Consider the following 20,895-nt stretch of genomic DNA (forward strand, 5'->3'; position numbering starts at 1 on the left):
AGCATTTACTTTTGCCCCTGTGTAATTCATCTTCCCCACAGCAGCCAAATCATATAACTCCACTAGTTTAACTCTCTCAAGGCTTATACTATCCAAATCCTCAACTTGGTCCATAAAGACTTGTTACATGAAAAGGGAGATTATAGATCAATGTGTAGAGTCCCCTAAAAAAATTTTCTTTAAATACTACACATAAATATATATCCTACATAAATCCTATATATGTATATATGTATGTGGGGGGGGTGTATATCCTGCATATAAATTTACTCAAGCCCATATATCTCTCCTGAACTTTAAACATGTATACCCAATGCCACACTAACCATTTCCACTTGGATTTCTAGTAAGTATTTCAAACTTAACATGTCCCAAATCAAGCTTCTAAATTTCTGCTCCCTGTGAAGTCTCCCCCATCTCACTTAATGGCAAGTTCATTTCCATTTAATTAAGTCCTCTTCTCTTTCCCCCATCCCATAATTCAATCAACAAGCAAATCCTGACAACTCTACTATCCAATATATCCAGAATTTGATCACCTCCCAGTGCTTCTCCTCTGATTTAAGCTACCACTCTCTCTCACTTGAATTATGGCAATAGCTTCCTAATTATCTCTTTGCTTTTAGCTTAATCTCCTCACTGCAATCCAGTTCTAATACAACAGCCAAGAGTAATTCTTTTATTTTTCTTATTTTTAAGATTTCATTCATTTACTCATGAGAGACACACAGAGAGAGACGCAGAGACACAAACAGAGGGAGAAGCAGACTCCATGCAGGGAGCCTGATGTGGGACTTGATCCCTGGACCCCAGGATCACGACCTGAGCCGAAGGCAGACGCTCAACCTGAGCCCCCCTAGGCGCCCTAGAGTAATTCTTTTAAAACATAGTCAGATCAGGACTACAACACTGCACAACTCCATACTGAATTCTGTGTGAACCGAACTGAAATGGTACAACCTGGCAATCTCACAGATCACATCACTCCTCTGTTCAAAACCCTCCAATGGCTTCCCATGTCATTCAGAGTGAAAGCCAAGATAAAGGTCTTAGATGACTTAGATCCCTTTCTAAATGACTTAGATCCCTTTCTACCCTCATCTTCTACTGAGGACACTCAAATTTACTTCACTCCAACTCTTTGCTGCTCTCATACATGCCAGGCAAGCTACCCCAAACCTTATACTCATTGTTAACCTCTGCTTGAAATTAAATTTTCCTCTCCAGTTAAGGCTTCTCTGGCTACTCTATGTCCTTTCCTTATGTCCCCCCTCTTCAGCACTGATTACTGACATACCATATGTTATTTGTTAACCTGGTTTGTCCGTCTTCCCCAAAAGAGTGTAAGTTCCATTAGAACACTAAGTTTTGCCTGGTTTGTTCATGCTGTATCCCCAGAACTGGAGCAGACTGGTAGAGAATTAAGTCATCAGATATTTATTCAGTTAATAAATTTTGTTTTCTCCCTACTTCTCTGGCCTTATTTCTCATCATTCACACTCCTCCCTCCACTCTAGCCATACTTCCCTTCTTTCAGTTCCTTAAGCATGTCATATTCCAACCTGACAGCCTCTGCAAATACCTTTGCTACTGTCTGGTAAGGTCAGTGTCTTATCCCCCTTGCTATTGCTCTAGGTCTCAGCTTTAATGTCACTTGGGTAATGATTTTCCACAGCCCCTTTACCATACACTTCTAATAGCATCTTATTTCTTCACTGCATTTTTCATTACTTGTCGAATGCCTATCTTCCCCACTAGACTGTAGACACCATAAAGGGCAGGGATAAGGTCTAATTCATTACTATATTTACTATATGCATGGAACTAACAAAAAGTCTGAATAAGAGAGGGGGATTACAAGTTAAATAGGAAACTAGAAACACATAGCTGATATTAAGAATTAGAGATAAAATAATTGGAAATCCACAGTGTATAGGGAGTGTCTGAAGCCACAATGATGAATGCCATCATTTAGAGTAAATGTATAGATTCTGTGAGAGAGAGTGGGTAGCTTAAGACAGAATACTTAGGACATTCAAGAAATCAAGGATCAGGGAGCAAGTGACAGAAAGATAAAGACTAAAAGAAGAATGTCAAAAAGCCAAAAGAAGAATCAAGAAGAAAGAAGTGACTTAACAGTGACACCTAAAGAAAATGTCTTTAAAGACAAGGATCCCAGAATTACCAATAAATTTTTAAACATTGTTCAAATATTCTAGCCAACTTACTAAGGCAAAAATATATATGTAAAGTGTTATTTAAAACAACAAAGTTGGGATCCCTGGGTGGCGCTGCGGTTTAGTGCCTGCCTTTGGCCCAGGGCGCGATCCTGGAGACCCGGGATCGAATCCCACATCGGGCTCCCGGTGCATGGAGCCTGCTTCTCCCTCTGCCTGTGTCTCTGCCTCTCTCTCTCTCTGTGTGTGACTATCATAAATAAAAAAAAAAAAAAAAAAAAAAAAAAAAATTTAAAACAACAAAGTTGAGGGCAGCCCGGGTGGCTCAGCGGTTTAGCACCCCCTTCAGTCCAGGGTGTGATCCTGGAGACCCGGGATTAAGTCCCATGTCGGGCTCCCTGCATGGAGCCTGCTTCTCCCTCTCCCTGTGTCTCTGCCTCTCTCTCTCTCTCTCTCATGAATAAATAAAATAAAAATCTAAAAAAAAAAAAAAACCACAAAGTTGAAAAGGTATAGATAGTTCCTATCCTCCAGTTCAAACTGGTTTGATGCTACAAACTAAAAAATAGAGCAAGAGAGAGAGAGAGAGAGAGAACACACAAGTGACTCCTCTGTTATTTCAGTGTCTCTACATTTCAGTGACTTCACAGGCAGGATCTGCCTCTGATCACCCTTTCTCAATAGCTTGGAAACCGTTAAACAAGTTGTTACTAAAGGGTATTTAGTAATACAGCTATTCACTTGGAAATGTTACAAAATAGCATGTATAATATGATATTTGAATATTTTTAAAATTTACATTTCCTAATATTGCCCTTTTTTTTTTTTTCAAGATTTTATTTATTTATTCATGATAGTCACACAGAGAGAGACAGAGAGGCAGAGACACAGGCAGAGGGAAGAGCAGGCTCCATGCAGGGAGCCCGATGTGGGATTCGATCCCGGGTCTCCAGGATCGCGCCCCGGGCCAAAGGCAGGCGCCAAACCGCTGCGCCACCCAGGGATCCCCTAATATTGCTCTTTTAAAAAAAAAAACAAACTCTTATTTAATACTATTCATTTAATCTCCACAACAACCCTGTGAAATAAGTATTATTGTCTCCATTTTAAAGATGAGAGAATTAGGGTAGCCCTGGTGGCGCAGCTCTCTCTGAATGAATAAATAAATAAATCTTTAAAAAAAAAATAAACGTACTAAGTCTTTAAAAAAAAAAAAAAAAGATGAGGGAATTAAAACAAGGTTTTAAGTAACATGCCCAAGAAACAAACCCATGACTCTATCCAATAAACATTCAGTACTTGTAGAATTTCAGGTTAAGGTATAGACACAGACATCTTAGTGTAATGTGCCATTTCAATTCTCAGTAAAGGCACATATTAGCAGGAAAACAATTCAGTTTTGGATCTAGGTCTATACCCACAGTATCCTTTTAATTTTTTTGTTTTAAAGATTTTATTTATTTATCCATGAGAGACACAGAGAGAGGCAGAGACTGAGGCAGAGGGAGAAGCAGGCTCCCTGTGGAGAGCCTGATGTGGGACTCAATCCCCAGACTCCGGGATCACACCCTGAGCCAAAGGCAGACAGACGCTCAACCGCTGGGCCACCCAAGCATCCCTCCTTTTATGTTTTTACAAGGCCATTTTGTCTCTTCAAATTCTATGTAGTTTTGTTTTTAATAAAGTCTATGAGAATCTCTGTATTTTTAAAAATATGTATTACAAGTATTCTAGAAACATTTACAAGTAATTATTTAAAAGCCAAAAGTCTAGAAAAACATTATACATACTTTACATAAAGACTCTCACCTTTAGTTCCATAAGAAATAAATGAGACTTAATAATAATGACATGGTCTATGTCCAAAGGATTACAAAACCAAATCCACATCATATTTTTTACCTGATAGTCCCCAAAATAGAATATCTAATTATATGAAATGAAATTAAAATGGTCCCCATGAATTAAAAAAAAAAACCCACAAAACTTGAACTCAAGGATCTACAATCAGAATAATTAATGCTCATGGTTTAATAAAGACATTTTTTAAGATGTGAAAAAACAAACTTTGTTCAAGTTTACTTATGTATGTTCTATTTGACTTTAAACTTTTAAATATCATTTATAGATACTCAGAGGTGGACCAGCCACTTTATCCCACCTATTGATATCTTTATGAAGACTTTACGGAATGTTTAGCAATAATAAAGTGGTACTTACGGGAAGACTTAATAAGACTACACATTTTAGCTCTTAAATAAACATGAAGAAAACAGTTCTATTTAAGTATACAGTAGGTGCCTTAAAATTTTAAATAAAATTTCCCATTCATAAGGCACCTGGATGGCTCAGACAGTTAAGCTTCTGCCTTCGGCTTAGGTCATGGTCATGAGGTCCTGGGGTTGAGCCCTGTGTATCAGGTTCCCTACTAAGGAGCTTCTTCTCCCTCTCCTGCTCCCTTGCTTGTGCTAATAAATAAAATTGTTTTTAAAAATAATTAAAAATTTCCCATTCACAGTTTCCAACAAACTAATCTCTGAGAAGGCATGCCAAGCTACTGTTGAGTTGAGGTTAATATAGTAAAGTAACTGTAAGTCCATGATTAACATAAGGCTATAACCACGCGTAGAAAGCTTTTAAAATGACTTCTCACCACATATAGGAAAAAATATAAGAACACAGGTTTGGGTTAAAAAACTTCCATGATGTGGCCCACCTGTTTATTCTCATGTCCTTATGTCCTGCTCTGCTCAGGACAGTCTCTGCTCCAACTAGGTTCTTTCCAAAGTATATTTTTTGCATCTTTATTCCAAAAAACTCAGCTGTTAGAATCACCTCATTACTCTACTCTTTCTAAATCACTATTTATTCTTTACTACCTGCCTCCTCTGAACTCTTCCCCAATCCCTCTAGCCTACAATGACCTCTCCTGAACTTCTCCAACTACTTAACATCCAAGTTAACATTTGAAAATTCTCCTATTCTGACATCTGTGTATAATCATCTTTCTTTCCTTAGGCATGGCAAAATGGTGAGAGGGACGGGTGATGAGGAACAGGTTGGTGAGGGGAAAACATTGATCAAAAAGTTAGAATTTCCAAAGTTCTAGACTCTGCTCTGAGGCTGTTTGAGGTTCTTAAACAAAGTCACATAACCCTTTGTACAAATAAGGGTTAGATGTTCAATCTAAGATCTTTAATGACAAATACTGTTTTTGAGAATTATTTGTATCTTCCATAGTGGCTTTGGATATTACTTTACATCAGAAGTACAAGAAAATTATAAATTTTTGGTTGATGTGATCTCAGAAGTGAAACCAAATACCATTCGTGACCAAAACCAGGGCTCCCAAGCTGGAAGATAAAGATGCAACAAATGACAGAGACGCGGTCAAGGAGGAAATCTGGGAGAATCTATCAAAAAATACATACATACATATATAAACAATTTTTTTTTAATTTTGGAAAATTGCACATGGAACTTATAAAGATCTCTGTAGAGGGACCCCTGGGTGGCTCAGCAGTTGGCATCTATGTTCGGCTCAGGTGGTGATCCCGGGGTCCTCAGATGGAGTCCCACACTGGGCTCCCTGCAGGAAGTCTGCTTCTCCCTCTGCCTATGTCTCTGCCTCTCTGTGTGTCTGTCTCTCATGAATAAACAAAATCTTAAAAAAAATAAATAAATAAAAAGGATCTCTGTAGACTTCCACAAACCATTCTCACAATGCTTTATAATTCAATTAAATATTTGATGTCTACATAAATATCAGTCTTTCAGGCTTTTCATTCCAATATAATGTAACTCTACAAAACACTCATACCCAAAACGTCATACTTACTGAGATCTCTACATTTAATAGTACTATATTCAAAAGAAATACAAAGGTAGTCGCATGCTTCTCTCAATTCAGGAATAGATATGCCATCAGGACAACGGATTATTCCTGTTTTGTAGTAATCCTATAAAAAAAAAAAAAAAAAAAAAGGAAAAAATGCGTAAGTCTAGAGCACAAGGTGGCCAAAACCTTACTATTAAGGTTAAGCTGGTAGCATTTTCAAAAACAGTGGAGCTCTGAGATTTCTGAACTGTGGAATTTTAAAGTTAGATGAGACCTCAGTTCACCTAACCACTTTTTCATTTTACTAATAAGAAAACTTTGACTCAAATAGGTTCACTGACTTACCCAGTCATATAATTAGTTAATACAGAGGAAAGATTAGAACCCAGATCTTCTCATTACTGATATATTTCTTCTATCATGCCAATTCATATGTATTTTCCCTTCTACAAGTTATTTTTCTATATAACTACCATCAAATTTTAAAACTTTTTTCAGGGTGCCTGGGTGGCTCAGTTGTTAAGTGTTTGCCTTTGATTCAGGTCATGATCCCAGGGTCCTGGGATGGAGTCCTATACTGGGCTCCTTGCTCAGATGGGAGTCTGCTTCACCCTTCTCACTCTCCCTCTCCCTGCTGCTCCCCTGTGCTGTCAAAATAAACAAAATCTTAAAAACAAAACATTCTTAAGAAAGTTAAGTAATACATTCTAAGGTACCTTAAACATTACCTCAAGAATTAAGGAAAATTTATGGTTCTTGGTAAAGAACTTCAAAGTCATATCCAACCATTAAAATATGCAAACAGAACACAAAATCAGATATTCTTCTTCCAACTAGTATTCTTTGATGTATCCCATATTATGAACAATTAATAGTGCTTATTTCCAAAATCTACTTGAAAAATTATTAAGGGCTAGCCTGAAAATTACAGCTGGGTCATAATTATTATTATTATTTTTTTTTTACTTGTCAACTCCATTGGGTTGGTTAAATGAAGTATGGCTAGCTGAAAAACCACTCCTTCCCTCTCCTCACAAATTAAGATCTGCCTCAAGCTTCTTGATATTCAGAGCCACAATAACACAATAAAGTTGCTATGCCAATAGAAGCAAGACATCTTAGAACTTGCCAAGTACTACCAACCCAATGAAGATCAACTTCTATTCCTATCTTGTACCTCAGGATCCTCCCCCCTACCTGCTTTCCTCAAAATTATTTGAGGAATAATTTTAACAATATTTTCAGACAGTGGCATAAAATGTCACACACTATAAATCAAATCTTTGTCACTGATTTGAAATTACAAGTAGGAACTCGATAATACTAATTCAAGTATTCCTCAAAATAAAAGGTTAAAAACCTCAAAAAAAGGTTTAAAAGATGCTAACAAATACATTTCAGAGATGACTTTTAAATGTTAACTGTCCACATTGCCAGTTACGTGCAATAAAATATTAGAATTGAAGTAACCACATTTATTCTCAGCAGAAAAGAATCAACTTATTTAAGAGAACTAGGGAAGGAAGAGTAACACGACTCCAGAGCTATTACCACTAAATCCTTTGAAAGAACTGCCTATTTATGCCTAAGAGATGAATCATCCCCCAACCTATATTTGTATCTTTATGTACTAAAATAAAAATGAATAAAATGGTAATTAAAAAAAAACAATATTCTGCATAGAGATATTCAAACAGAATTCTGCTTCCAATCAACTACCTACTGAAAAAGGTAGTTAAGATTAAGTCAATGCAGGTAAGAAATAAGCACTCACCAGAATAGCTCGAAACACAGTGGAGCCAATTCCCTCTGCCACTTCATACTCTCCCTTCTCATTGGGACGCGTAAAGTTATGTTCTCTGCCAGATCCAAACATCCTATGATATTAGTAAACAATTCAGAAATATAACAGGATACTTCCTTTGAAGTGAAAACTTATCTCATGGACAAAAGTAAAAAGGAATTACAATATATCAGTAAATTAGTTAAAAAATTCTTATCAGCAATTTATTCAGCAAATGTAATAAATGAAGGAATATTAAAGATACCTCCTTTCTAATGGGAGGGAACAGTAATATAGATTCCCTACAAGCAAACAAAATCAGCTGATAAAATTCAGAAGCTAAAGAACGTTTTTAGTCTTTTTTTTTTTTAAATTTTACCCATTCATTCATGAAAGACACATAGAGAGAGAGGTAGAGACACAGGCAGAGGGAGAAGCAGACTCCATGCGGGAGCCTGATGTGGGACTTGATCCAGGATCACACCCTGGGCGGAAGGCAGTCGCTCAACTGCTGAGCCACCCAGGCAGGCATCCCTTTAGCCCTTTCTTCTCAGGGGAAGGGGAATGGGGAATCAATCAATCGAGGGGAAAGGTGATTTTTATTCTAATCTTAACAAGGAAAAAAAAAAAAAAAGGAAAAGGGAAGCCATGTTAACTGTGCCTTTTCCTTAAAACTGCTGCCTTCACTGCAAAGTTAATGCTATAGTGCAGCACACACAGTAAAGGAGGAAAAAGATAGGCAGATTAGGTTATTTCATTTTTTACAATTTAAACTATTAAGTGGGGACGCCTGGGTGGCTCAGTGATCCTGGGGTCCTGGGATGGAGTCCCACATTGGGCTCCCTGTGGGGAGCCTGCTTCTCTCTCTGCCTGTGTCTCTGACTCTGTGTGTCTCTCATGAATAAATTTTTAAAAAATCTTTAAAAATAAACTATAAGTGTAAGAAACAGCACTCAAAATTCTTACACCTGCATCCTAAAACTGAAAAATAAGCAATCAAATGCTTAAGTAAAGAGGAATGAGGAAGTTAAGAGATGAATCAAAAGTTTAAACAAATGAGTAAAAAGTCTTTAATATTAATTTTTACATAAGAAAATACAGATTTGGGGGCACCTGGGTGGCTTAGTCAGTTAAGCATCTGTCTTTCACTCAGGTCATGATCCCAGGGTCCTGGGATCGAGTATCACATAAAGCTCCCTGTTCACCAGGGAATCAATCTGCTTCTCCCTCTCCCTCTGATGCTCTCCCTGCATGTTCTCTAATAAAATCCTAAGAAAGAGAAGAGCAGAGCAGAGCAGAGCAGAGAAGAGAAAGAAAAGAAAAAGAAAGAAAAGAAAAAAGAAAAGAAAAGAAAAGAAAAGAAAAGAAAAGAAAAGAAAAGAAAAGAAAAGAAAAGAAAGAAAATACAGATTTCTAATCTTTATCAAGTAATGTTCTTGGCCCTTTAATAGTAACCATTTTGAAAAGAGACAAGTTACAGAATATGTTCTTCAAAATCAAAAAAGTTTAATGCATTACGTTCAAGACAACTTAAAAATTGTGGTTAAAGCAAGCTGAATCTCAGAATTAAATGATACCATCATTCCTAAGTATTCTACTCAACAATTTCCCAATTTAAATGGTTTTGAAAAAAAAAAAAAAAAAGGTTTTTCTTTTGCTGGTAACATAGAAATCTATAAAGAACAAAGCATTTTTTTATTTCAAAGTTTCCAAAAGAATGTCAACTACTTTTTACAGTTCCCATGAATATTAATTTTCATCCCCAAAGATATGCTTTACTCAACTGGCATGAAAAGATGACTTCACTGATTAAAAAAAAAGGGGGGGGAATGATAGTCTTTCAGGAACCAAATGTCATGCAATTTTCTCAAATACCTGAAATTTTTTGATAAAATACGGAGAATGCTAGGCTTTTCAGATCAATATGGATATATACAAACACAAATCTCTTGGGCTTTGTTTTGTTTTCCTTTTAAAGAAAACATAGCCTACCGAAGCAAAATTTCAAATATCAACTTTTTAACTGTGTTTCTTTAAAATTTAGATAAAAATTAGAAGTATTAATAATGTCAAGTCCTCCTCCTGACACCTTCCATCAATAATCTTCCTCTGTGCTACTAAAAATACATAAAAGCCATACTTACTTGTTTGCCTCGGATGTAAAGTCTAACAGCTAATGTTCAAAGGAATACTTATTCAAAATGTTATGCTGTTATGTTAGCTTTTATTCTGTATGTAGAAATACTGAGTAATCACAAGTGTACACACAGGCATCCAAAAAAGTTACTCATATGCAATGTAGGGAAAAATCACAATTTTGTTTTTACATCCTATAAACTTCTATTTCATTTCTATGCTCTATTTTATATTAAGAGTGAACCAAAAAAGATAATTTTACATTGAAAAGGTATTTGATCCTAGTTTTGAACATGCTGAAAAATCAAGTCTATATTGCCTATATCATTCTTAAGACTGCAGCTCCCACAACTATAAACTTTACATTAACATTTACTCTGGACCAGCAGAAATTAGAAGATGACTATAAGTATCTCTCCTTCATTCTATTAACTACTTGTTAAGAACATTCCTTTTTTAAAGTATCTATGTCAAACTAACAACTCTGCTGACTTTTCAGCTAACCAAACTTTTTTCTTTAAACAATACTGCTATATTCGGTGGTTGAATTTAGGAGCCCCCAAGTGAAGAAAGCATATTATTACTGCTATATTCACCTTGTTAGATACAATTTAAGGTTTCAACCTGTGGAGATCATTTAGGACCCTATCTTCAAAAAAAAACAAAACAAAACAAAACAAAACAAAAGGACCCTATCTTCATTAACTAATATATTTGTTTTTCCTGCTGATACAGCAAAGATTGTTAGAAATAAAACCAAGTTCAAGATCTGGCTCTACCATTTTCTGGCTGTATTAACTTGAGCAAGTTATATTTAACCTCCAAAGTTCAGTGCACCTGTAAAACAGGAATACTACCATCCAACAAAGAGTTACTCTAAAACTTAAATAATGTGCAAGTGCTTTAGAATTTAATGCAAAGAACTGCAATTATACAAACCTGCCCAACATTGTATTTGGCTGTGCAGTAAAAATGGATGGGTCTACAACGAATCTAGTATTATCCACTATTAGCGTTACTCGTTCCGACGTTCTTACATTCCGAGCTCCTTCTTTTGCATTTTCATATACAAACACCATCTCTCCAGATGTCTTACAGCTACCATCAGAACTTGACTGACTACTGTTTCTGCTGCTGTTCCCAGCACTGCTACTGGAACCATTTGGAGATGCCTTTTGAGGACGAGGACTGCTTGGACGAGAGGAACTGTGATCTTTTTCTCGTTCTGAAATTAAGATGTTAAAGTTATGCAAATTTTCCTTTAAAAAAATTCAAGATCCATACATAACTTTTTAAAATTCCGATGTAGAAAAGTTGTTTCAAATCATAGCATTTCTGGGTGCCTGAGTCGCTCAGTCAGTTAAGCGTCTGCCTTCAGTTCAGGTCATGATCTTATTAGGGTCCCGGGACAGAGCCCCATTTCAGGCTCTCTGCTCAGAAAGCCTGCTTCTCCCCTCTTCCTCTGCCCTTCCCTCTACCCCCACCCCTTGTACTCTCTCCCTCTCAAAGAAATAAAAAGAAATAAATAAACAAATCACAGCACTTCTGCTTTTTGATTTCAAAGTAACATTTTCACAGAACACCATAGATATTATTTCCCAGGAATAAGACCTAGAAGTCGAAATGTTTTCTAAATTAATTTTTGTACATTTTTAAAAAGATGTATAACTAATGCTTAAACAGACTAATATCAAAATTAAATTTTATGTTATTACTCTATTTAAAAATATATGAAACCCAAGGAACAGAAGTCTTACAAGTCAAATAAGCACTGAGTTAGTAAAAGATTAATAAAAATGCCAACTTTTTTTTTTTTTTTTAAAGATTTTATTTATTTATTCATGATAGTCACACAGAGAGAGACAGAGAGGCAGAGACACAGGCAGAGGGAGAAGCAGGCTCCATGCACCGGGAGCCCGACGTGGGATTCGATCCCGGGTCTCCAGGATCGCGCCCTGGGCCAAAGGCAGGCGCCAAACCGCTGCGCCACCCAGGGATCCCTAAAAATGCCAACTTTAACTGTCCTAAATACTGAAAGTATTAGTAATACCCTGAGAACACAAAAGTACAAACTTTGGACTCTCACTATGTTAATGAGGCCATCCCTAAACTAGTAATTTATCTCACAAAAGCAAGATCCCAAAGGAAGAAAAAATGGTCACTAAGGACACAAGGAATATTTATTCTTTCAAATGACATTTTATTTACTTATTTTGAGAGAGAACAAAAGAGAGAGTACAAGCAAGGGGAGCAGCAAAGGGAGAGGCAGAAGCAGGATTAGGGAGAGGGAGAAGCAGGTTTATTTATTTGAGAGAGGGAGAGAAAAGAGAGAAGGAGAGAGAGAGAGAGAAAGAGAGAGAGAGAGAGAGAGAGAGAGAGAAAGCATGAGTGGCAGGAGGAAAGGGAGAGGGAGAGGGAGAAGCAGGCTTCTTGATGAGCAGAGACCGGATGTGGGGCTTGATCCCAGGACCCTGAGATCAGGACCTGAGCTGAAGGCAAACACTTAACTGACTGAGCCACCCAGGTGCCCCCAAATGATTTTTAATGTCTACCAAATAAAATGGCTTCAACAGCTGATGATATACTGCTTTCTTTTCAATCTCACTTTTGTTGGAATAAAAGCACTGTCACAAATTCTAGAGGATCATATAATTACTATATATAATTTTAATTAGGTAGGAAATATTGTTAAAATTCAGAAGATTTTTTTTGGCTGTTCCAATATTCTACAAAGGGAGAATTAAAACTAAGATTCTGTGATAAGTTCCCTTTAGAGGCTAGATAGCTACACTTTAAAGGTGACCTAAAAATGTACCTCCTCTCATCAGATTCATCAGCTTCTGCCAAATTCCTCCATGACTCAGGCTACTCAGAACACTCTGTACAGCTTTACTGATTATATAATTAGGTTTGCTATATCTCCAGAGATATTCTGACACCTCCATTTTATTGCCTGTTTCCAGAATGCTGGTAGCATCCCAAAAGCAAAATCTGCTGAATTAATAAAATCATTTATTATATCTTCCTATTCTCTTCCCAGGGACTGAACTTAGCATATAACAAACTGTCAATTCCTGTTTGTATTCACATGGATTTTTGGCTAATCAGTACTAGTTTGATGTTGAGGACTTACTTAAAAACTGACAACTTCTCTGTATAATTAAGCCCTAAGATGAATTATTTTGATGTATAACAATCAAAAACAACCTCAAATAAAATATTAAATTTGCCCCTTCTCCAAGAGCAAATGAAATTGAACAAGGTCACATTGCTTATGTACCACTGCTTCAGACTGGTACTTTTCAGTCAATTTATTTACTTGAAATATAATAATGTTCATTTATAATAAATCAGTGGGAAGGAAGAAAAAGAACTGAGCTACTTGCCAAGAAAACAACACCTCACACCTTCCTTTTTATCTTCTATTTCTTAAATTAAATATATTGTCAAAACTCAAAATAAATTATTACATGGTTATGCTAGCTTTCACTTCCTTTTCTAGCACAATTAACCAAGAATTCCTATCGATAGTTTACTATAAATTTTAAAAAATAAACTGCTTATGTATCACATAAGATAAAAATCATTTTGAAAGATTTAGGGGCTACTGGGTGGCTCAGCTGGTGAAGTGTTTGCCTTCTGCTCAGGTCAAGATCCCAGAGTCCTAGGATGGAGCCCCACACTGGGAACCCTGCTCAGTGGGGAGCCTGCTTCTTCCTCTCCCTCTGCCTCTCTCTCTGCCACTCAATGTTCTCTCTCTCAAATAAATATTTTGAGAAATTACAAAATAAAAAATAAAAAGATTTTTAAAATCTCGTGTCACAGTTTTAAAGGCTTCTCAAATTCTTTTATGAAACTGTCCTAGAACCTTAAAAAATTCACTAACTTTCATTTAATAAGTTAATTTTTTATAGCAAGAATGAAGCTAAGCTAAAATAGAAGCAACTGAATAGAAGTAAGAAGTTAATTCTATTCTGAAGTACTAGGCAAAATTCACAGTCATTACTGTTTTCAAAAGGTAATTGCATGCTTTTAAAAACTGTCAGGAAGATTAGCTGATTTTACATACCAACATGGTGCTGTCGTGTTGGAGAAGTAACATTTCTAATACAAGGAGTGAGCTGAGATTCTGTTCTTTCATGAGATGAATCTCGTGATCTGTCACTTGACCTTCGTCTGTCTCTTGATCGTTCATGTCCCCCGCTAGCACCATGAAGACTCATTTTGGTGTGGTCAACAATTCCTTTAGCAACACGTGAGGGGGTGCTGGTAAGTCAGAAGAGAAAATTAACCATAAAAGTAGAACATGAGATCACAAATGCTTTTAAAGAAAAACATAATTACCTATTTTGAAATTTAAGAATCAAATGCTACTTTACAATTCTGAAATGTAATTACCTTAAACGTGTTTACAAATGCTGGAACACAGTATCTTTAAAGATCACCTAATCCAACTCTTTAAGAACGAGAAAACTAAAGCCCAGAAATGTTAATTAACTTTTGCGTTAGTAGTAGTATAGCAGTAGTAGTAGTAGAGACCACTCAGATCTCCTAAATATTTTTCAAGTATTTTGCTCTCTTTGATAGGGGTACAGGGAGGGAGGCAGAGAGAAAGAACATGAGCTTCCAGAACTTTTAAAAAATGAGCTATGAGGCAAAGTAACTGGTCTACTTGCCAAATAAAATAAGTCTTCATGTTTACTTTAATCAACTTATTTTGACTGAACTTTCAAATTTTTTGAAAAAAATATTTTTTGAAAAGTATTTCTCTAAAAAGCTTAACTAATCGTGCTGTGTAAAGTTACAGAATTTAAAATTTTAAAACCTCTTATATAAATTTGCTCAGGAGAAGTGAATAACTGAGAATGATGATTAACTAGTCTAGTTGACAGAATTAAGACACAATTGTTTATAAAGTCATATATATGTACTATATGTACAATGCAATAGAGAAGCTCCCTCAAGGAACTTCTATGCATCAGTATCAGTAATACATGTGCATTAGTAAATGCATGAATATGTAGAAACTGAAACAATTCAAGTTATCCTAAATTTCAAATATAAAATGGCTAAATATGTCTCAAATACATAACTAATAAATGAGCCATAGATAATAAATGCTTTAAGATCTCAGAGAAGAAGACATCACTGTAGACTCTCGAATTAATCAATGATGAACCAAGTGCTGCCAAAACAGATAAGGTTTTAATAATCAAAATACATTGCAGGTAGGAAAACTGACAGGAACAAAAATGAGAGCGCCAGACCTAATACATTTGGAAATTTACCATCTTAGCATATACCATGGTGCATGGTTTAAAAATACTGAAGTGTTTTTTATAAGTAGAAACAGAAGAAACTTCAAGGCTTTAGAAAAATACAGAAATACATATTGTACTTTAGTACTTAATTGTTCAACAAGTTGAATATTACTTAACATTTTGGAACCTTAGTTTTACCTCATCTGTAAAATAAAGGTTCCACTTACTTTGTAAGGTTAATATGAGGATTAAAACAAGATGTATGCTAATAGACAAAGTACCTAGCAGTACAGAATCACCCACTAAATCCTAGTTTATTTAGTTATGACAGATGAACATATTAAAGTTCAATTAGAAGACTGCTCAGAGTCACACAGTATTTAGTGGATATGCTAATAACACTGTAGGTAAAGACTCTTGATTCATTCCAGTGCCCCCTCCATCACTGAAACCCACACTAGTTAAAAATTAAATCTTCTTGATTCAATTTTAAATTCCATAGTGCTTCTGGGTCAATTCCTCTGTTGGCTTATTATCTACAATTCTTTGTTATTCTAACGTTTCCTTTCATTATAGAAATCAGTCATCACCTCATTATAACGGACTACAAAGGTAAAAGATAAGGCTAACTTTGTGTTTACCCTATGAGTTACTTCCAGAGAAATAAAGGCAATCTATTAACCTTTATCACCTATTGGTCTTTCGTGAACCTACGGAGAAAAAAAAATTTTACTCCCACTTTCTTTCTAGTGAAAAAGATCTGAACAGGATTGCATCCTTGGAACACAATTTTTTTCTTCAAATAGAAAAGATCCTACACTCCATTTATGTTAAAATCATCAGAGAAGAAACAACAGAATTTCTGGTTTGTGTCCTAAAAGTAGGAAAAAGAAGGCAATCTACACCAATAGAAAAAGGATTACATTATATATTGAAAAACATAACTCCTCCAATTATTCTAGCTCTAAAGTTTTAAATGAGCTTAAATATGAGTCTGTTAATCTAATGGACAAGGTATAAACACAACTACAACTAAGACATATGCAAGACAAATGTTCGGTTTGAGTAAGGGCCAAGGAGACTGATTAATTGAAATAATGTTTCCACTGGACATTTTATAACTGAAACATTAAATACTTCCAAGCATTCATTCTGCTAAAATATTAGCTTCAGTTCTAAACTGTTTAGATTTTAAATAAATGCATTCTTCTATTCTTTCTTTTCATTCCCAAATGGAATACACGTTGAAACAGACCTTCAAAATCAGATGTCATGGAAGACTAATTACGTCCTACTTTATTTAATTAAATAATTTTAGATCAGAAAAGTAATCTAAGGGCAAAAATAATACGTGTAAAAGAAAATGAGGACAAGCAAGTTCAGAGGAGAGAAGTCTGCTTCATTTAAGAGTTGGGTATCCATGAACTGACAACAGGTAAGGAGATGAAGATTACATCAGCCCCAACATCTATTTCTAGTCAAGAAAGAGTAACAGGACTGAATTTTCTTTCCTATCTGGAAAAAAAAACAAAACAAAAAACAAAAAAAAACACCAAACACGGCAAAATACATAAAACAGCGGTTTGCAAGACACAGTAAGAAAGAGAGTGAACCCTAAAAGATGAAAAACAAATGAGATAAACCCAACAATTGCTCCAAAGTACTATCTTAAGAGAGTTTCCAGAGTAAACAGGGAGGTGAAACACAAGCAGAAAACCTAGTAGATTCAGGTAAGGATACGGAATTCAAGAGCTTGGGAACAATAGGTGGCTAGAGTTCTTAAGAAAGAGTACCAGAGAGGGGAGAGCAGAACAAAGAGAAATCCTCAGAGATCTGCAGTCTTTGTGGAATACTGAGCTGAGTACCAATCAGCAAACACCTAATGCTGGGTAAAGAACCAATTTAAAGGATTAGAAAATACAGTCACCAGGACTCATAAAGGGCCTATTTCCCTTAGGCAGGCCGGAAAACCTCATTCATAGAGTAGTGGAAGAATCTAGAGGGTCTTAGCTTTGAAATGGAAATTAGACCTAGACTGGGTACTGAGGTAGTCACATTTAACAAATCTTAACAGCAAGACCTAAAAGAATCAAACTGTTTCCACATAACTAAATTGAATCCTAAAACAAAGCTCAAGAATATTTACAGAAAAGCAAAAATTTCCAGTACCCGAAGTAAAATTGGATGTATGGCATCCAATAAAAAATTACGAGGCATGTAAGTAAGTAGAAAAACATAACTTGTAAGAGAAAAAACTCAATCAAAATCAACTTGGAACTGACATGTCTCAGAAACAAAGACATTAAAACAGTTATTATAATCATATTCCTGCAAAGGGTTATGTAGAAATAAAGAAGATAAAGACGCAGAGCAAACTTCCAGACATAAAAATGATATCTAAGATGAAAAACAGACTGAATGGAATTAATGGAAGATTACACATTATAGAAGAAAATTGTGAATTTGAAGACACAGCAAGAAGAAATATCCAAAATAAATATAGTATTCGCTATAAAAAAATAAATGGAGCATGAGTGAGCTGCAGGTCAATTTCAAATGCCCTAATATAAGTATAAATGGAGTCCATAAAAGAAGAAAGGTAGAGAAAATTTAAAAATATTTTAATCACATCTTGAAACGTAGTAAGAACTATAACGTTGCACATGTAACAAATTTGCACAATTTGTGCAATTTGTGTTGTTGCACACAACAAATCCTAAACACATTTTGAGAAAAAATAAAACACAAAACAAATTTTAAAAACCCTGAGAACCTATATTTGTTATGTCTAGTAGAAACACACCCTTCAAAAATAAAGGGGGAAATGCATTTTCAGACAGACACACACACACACAAAGATGAATGAATTCATCATGAGCAGACCTGCACTACAAGAGTTATAGGAAGGCCTTCAGTCAGAAGAAAAAACCCAACATAATAAAAATTTGTAGAATGGCATGACATTACAACAGTAGTTTGGGGGGCAAATTATGGCATTAAATGCCTATGTTAGAAAAAAGACAGTTGTAAAAAAAAAAAAAAAGAAAAAGTTACTTCAGTTTTCACCTTAAGAAACTAAACAAAGACTAAATTAAACCCAAAGTGGAAAAAAGTAGTACCAAAGACCAAAGTAGAAATCAAAATAGAAAAAGAATGGGGAGGAGGGGAATCAATGAAAACAAAACCTAGTTCCTTTGAAAAAAAAAAAAACAATTAAATTTATAAACCTACAGCCAGACTGGAGGGAAAAATTGAAAAGATACAAATTCCAATATCAGAAATGAAAAAGTTGGCATCACTACAAAGGTCATCTATGTTAAAAGAGTAATAGAAGAGTATCATAAACAACTTTATATAAGTTCATCAACTCAGAAAAACTGAACAAATTCCAAGCTACCAAAACTTAAGAAGAAACAGATAAAGTGAATAGCTCTATTTTTCTTTTAAAGGTTTTTATTTATTTGAGAGAGTAAGGGAGCACATAGTCAAACCCAAGGCTCCATCCCAAGACCACAAGATCAATACCTGAGCAGAAGTCAGATCCTAACTGACCTAGCAACCCAGGCACCCCTGAATAGATCTATTTCTATTAAAGAAATTGAATTTGTAGTTAAGAATTTTCCCTCTAAGAAAACTCCAGGCCCACATGGCTTTACAAATTTAGTCCACCAAGTACATAAGAGAGATATAATACCAATTCTACATAAACTCCTTGAAGAAAATGGAAGAAAACATGGGATGCCTGGGGTGGCTCAGTGGTTGATTGTCTGCCTTTGGCTCAGGGTGTGATCCCGTGGTCCTGGGATTGAGTCCTGCATTAGGCACACAGGGAGCCTGCTTCTCCCTCTGCCTATGTCTCTGCCTCTCTGTGGGTCTCTCATGAATAAAAAAAATCTTAAAAAAAAGAAAATTGAAGAAAACATATTTCTATGAGGCCAGCATTATCCAAGTACCAAAACCAAAGACTTTATAATTACAGATATCCCTCAGAATATGCATATTTTAAACAAAATTTTCATCAAATAGAGCAGTATATAAAAATGTCAATATAGCATGATCTAATGAGATTTACCCTAAAAATGCAAGATTGCTTGAATATTCAAAAATCAATTACTATATGTCAATTATACTTCAATAAAAAACACCTTTTGCTCAATCAATATTCATATTAACAAATTAATGAAAAAATTGTATCTCAGTATACATACAAAATACAAAATTGGTATTGGCAAAATACAAAATCTATTCCTAATTTTTTTAAAAAATAAAAAAGCAGCGAAGTAGGAATACAATGGTATTTCACCAACTAGATGAAAGATATCTCTGGAAAACCTACAGCCAACATCATACTTAGTGGTTAAAGACCAAACACTTTCCACCTAAGATCAAGAACAATACAAGATGTCCACTCTCACCACCACTTTTATTCACTAATGAACTAAATTAAAGAATCTAGCCAAAATAATATATCAAGAAAAAGATCTAGATGCATCCAGATTGAAAAAGAAGCAAAAGCATCCTTATCTGAAGATAATACAATCACTGATTGTAGACTCTAGTACAAAAAAGTCCTAGAACTAATAAGTTTAACAAGATTAGAGAATATAAGATAAATATTCAAAGTCAACTCTATTTCCATTTACAGTTGATCTTTCAACAACACAGGAGTTGAGGAATCAACCTCTGCATAGTCGAAAATCTGCACGTAACTTTTGACTCCCCCAAAACTTAACTATAACAGCCTACTGTTCCCAGAAGCCTTACCTATAAGCAGCTGATTAAAACATATTTCATGTTATATGTATTATACACCGTATTCTGACAATAAAGTTAGAGAAAAGAAAATGTTAAGAAAATCATAAAAAATAGAAAATACATTACAGTACTCTATGTATTTTTGGAAAAAATCCACATATAAGCAGTCCCATGCAGTTCAGACCTATGCTGTTAAGGATCAACTATACCAGGAACAAAAAAAATCAGAAATTAACATTTTAAAGCACCATTTACAATAGCACCAAAATCTGAAAAATATAAGAATAACTCTGACAAAAGATGTGGAAGATTTGCATGCTAAAAACTGCAAAACATTGCTGAGAGTAATTTAAAAAGAACGAAATAGAAAAATTTACCGTGTTCACAAACAATTCAATGTTATTAAGGTAGCAATTCTCCCCAAGTTGACCTATAGATAAAATATAACTCCAGGGGCACCCAGGTGGCTCAGCCAGATGAGCAACTGACTGGCTCAGGGCATGATTTGGGGGTTCTAGGGTTGGCCCCACTTGGGGCTCCACCATCAGTACAGAGTCGGCTTGTCCCTCTACACACCCCCGGCCTGTGTTCACACTCTCACTTTCTCTCTCATAAAATAAATAAAATTTTGGGACGCCTGGGTGGCTCAGCAGTTGAGTGTCTGCCTTCAGCTCAGGGAGTGATCCCAGAGGCCCAGCATTGAGTCCCACATCATATTCATTGCGTGAAGCCTGCTTCTCCCTCTGCCTTTCTATGTCTCTGCCACTCTCTCTGTCTCGCATGAAAAAATAAAATCATTATAATAAATAAATAAAATCTTTTTTAAAAACCCACAATATAAGTCCAATAAAAAACTTGGTGGTTTCTTAGTCAAAAGAAACTGGTTCTAAAATTCATATAGAAGTGGCAAGAACCTAGAATAGCCTACATAACTTTTTTAAAAAA

General features: G+C 35.4%; 1 protein-coding gene across 5 annotated transcripts in view; it reads right to left on the reverse strand.

Annotated features, from left to right (window-relative positions):
* BTBD10 (BTB domain containing 10) overlaps nucleotides 1–20,895 on the reverse strand; it is a 77,961-nt gene that overhangs the window by 9,202 nt on the left and 47,864 nt on the right. For all 5 annotated transcript variants that reach the window (XM_038569091.1, XM_038569094.1, XM_038569092.1 and 2 more), the window contains 4 exons: nucleotides 14,004–14,200; nucleotides 10,874–11,159; nucleotides 7,790–7,892; nucleotides 6,016–6,136 (listed from right to left, as the gene is read on the reverse strand). In XM_038569091.1, coding sequence (XP_038425019.1) covers nucleotides 6,016–6,136; nucleotides 7,790–7,892; nucleotides 10,874–11,159; nucleotides 14,004–14,200 — 707 coding nt within the window. The remainder of the gene's footprint in view (nucleotides 1–6,015; nucleotides 6,137–7,789; nucleotides 7,893–10,873; nucleotides 11,160–14,003; nucleotides 14,201–20,895) is intronic.

This window comes from Canis lupus, chromosome 21 (assembly GCF_011100685.1).
Source record: "Canis lupus familiaris isolate Mischka breed German Shepherd chromosome 21, alternate assembly UU_Cfam_GSD_1.0, whole genome shotgun sequence".
In the NCBI taxonomy this organism is placed as follows: Eukaryota; Metazoa; Chordata; class Mammalia; order Carnivora; family Canidae; genus Canis; species Canis lupus.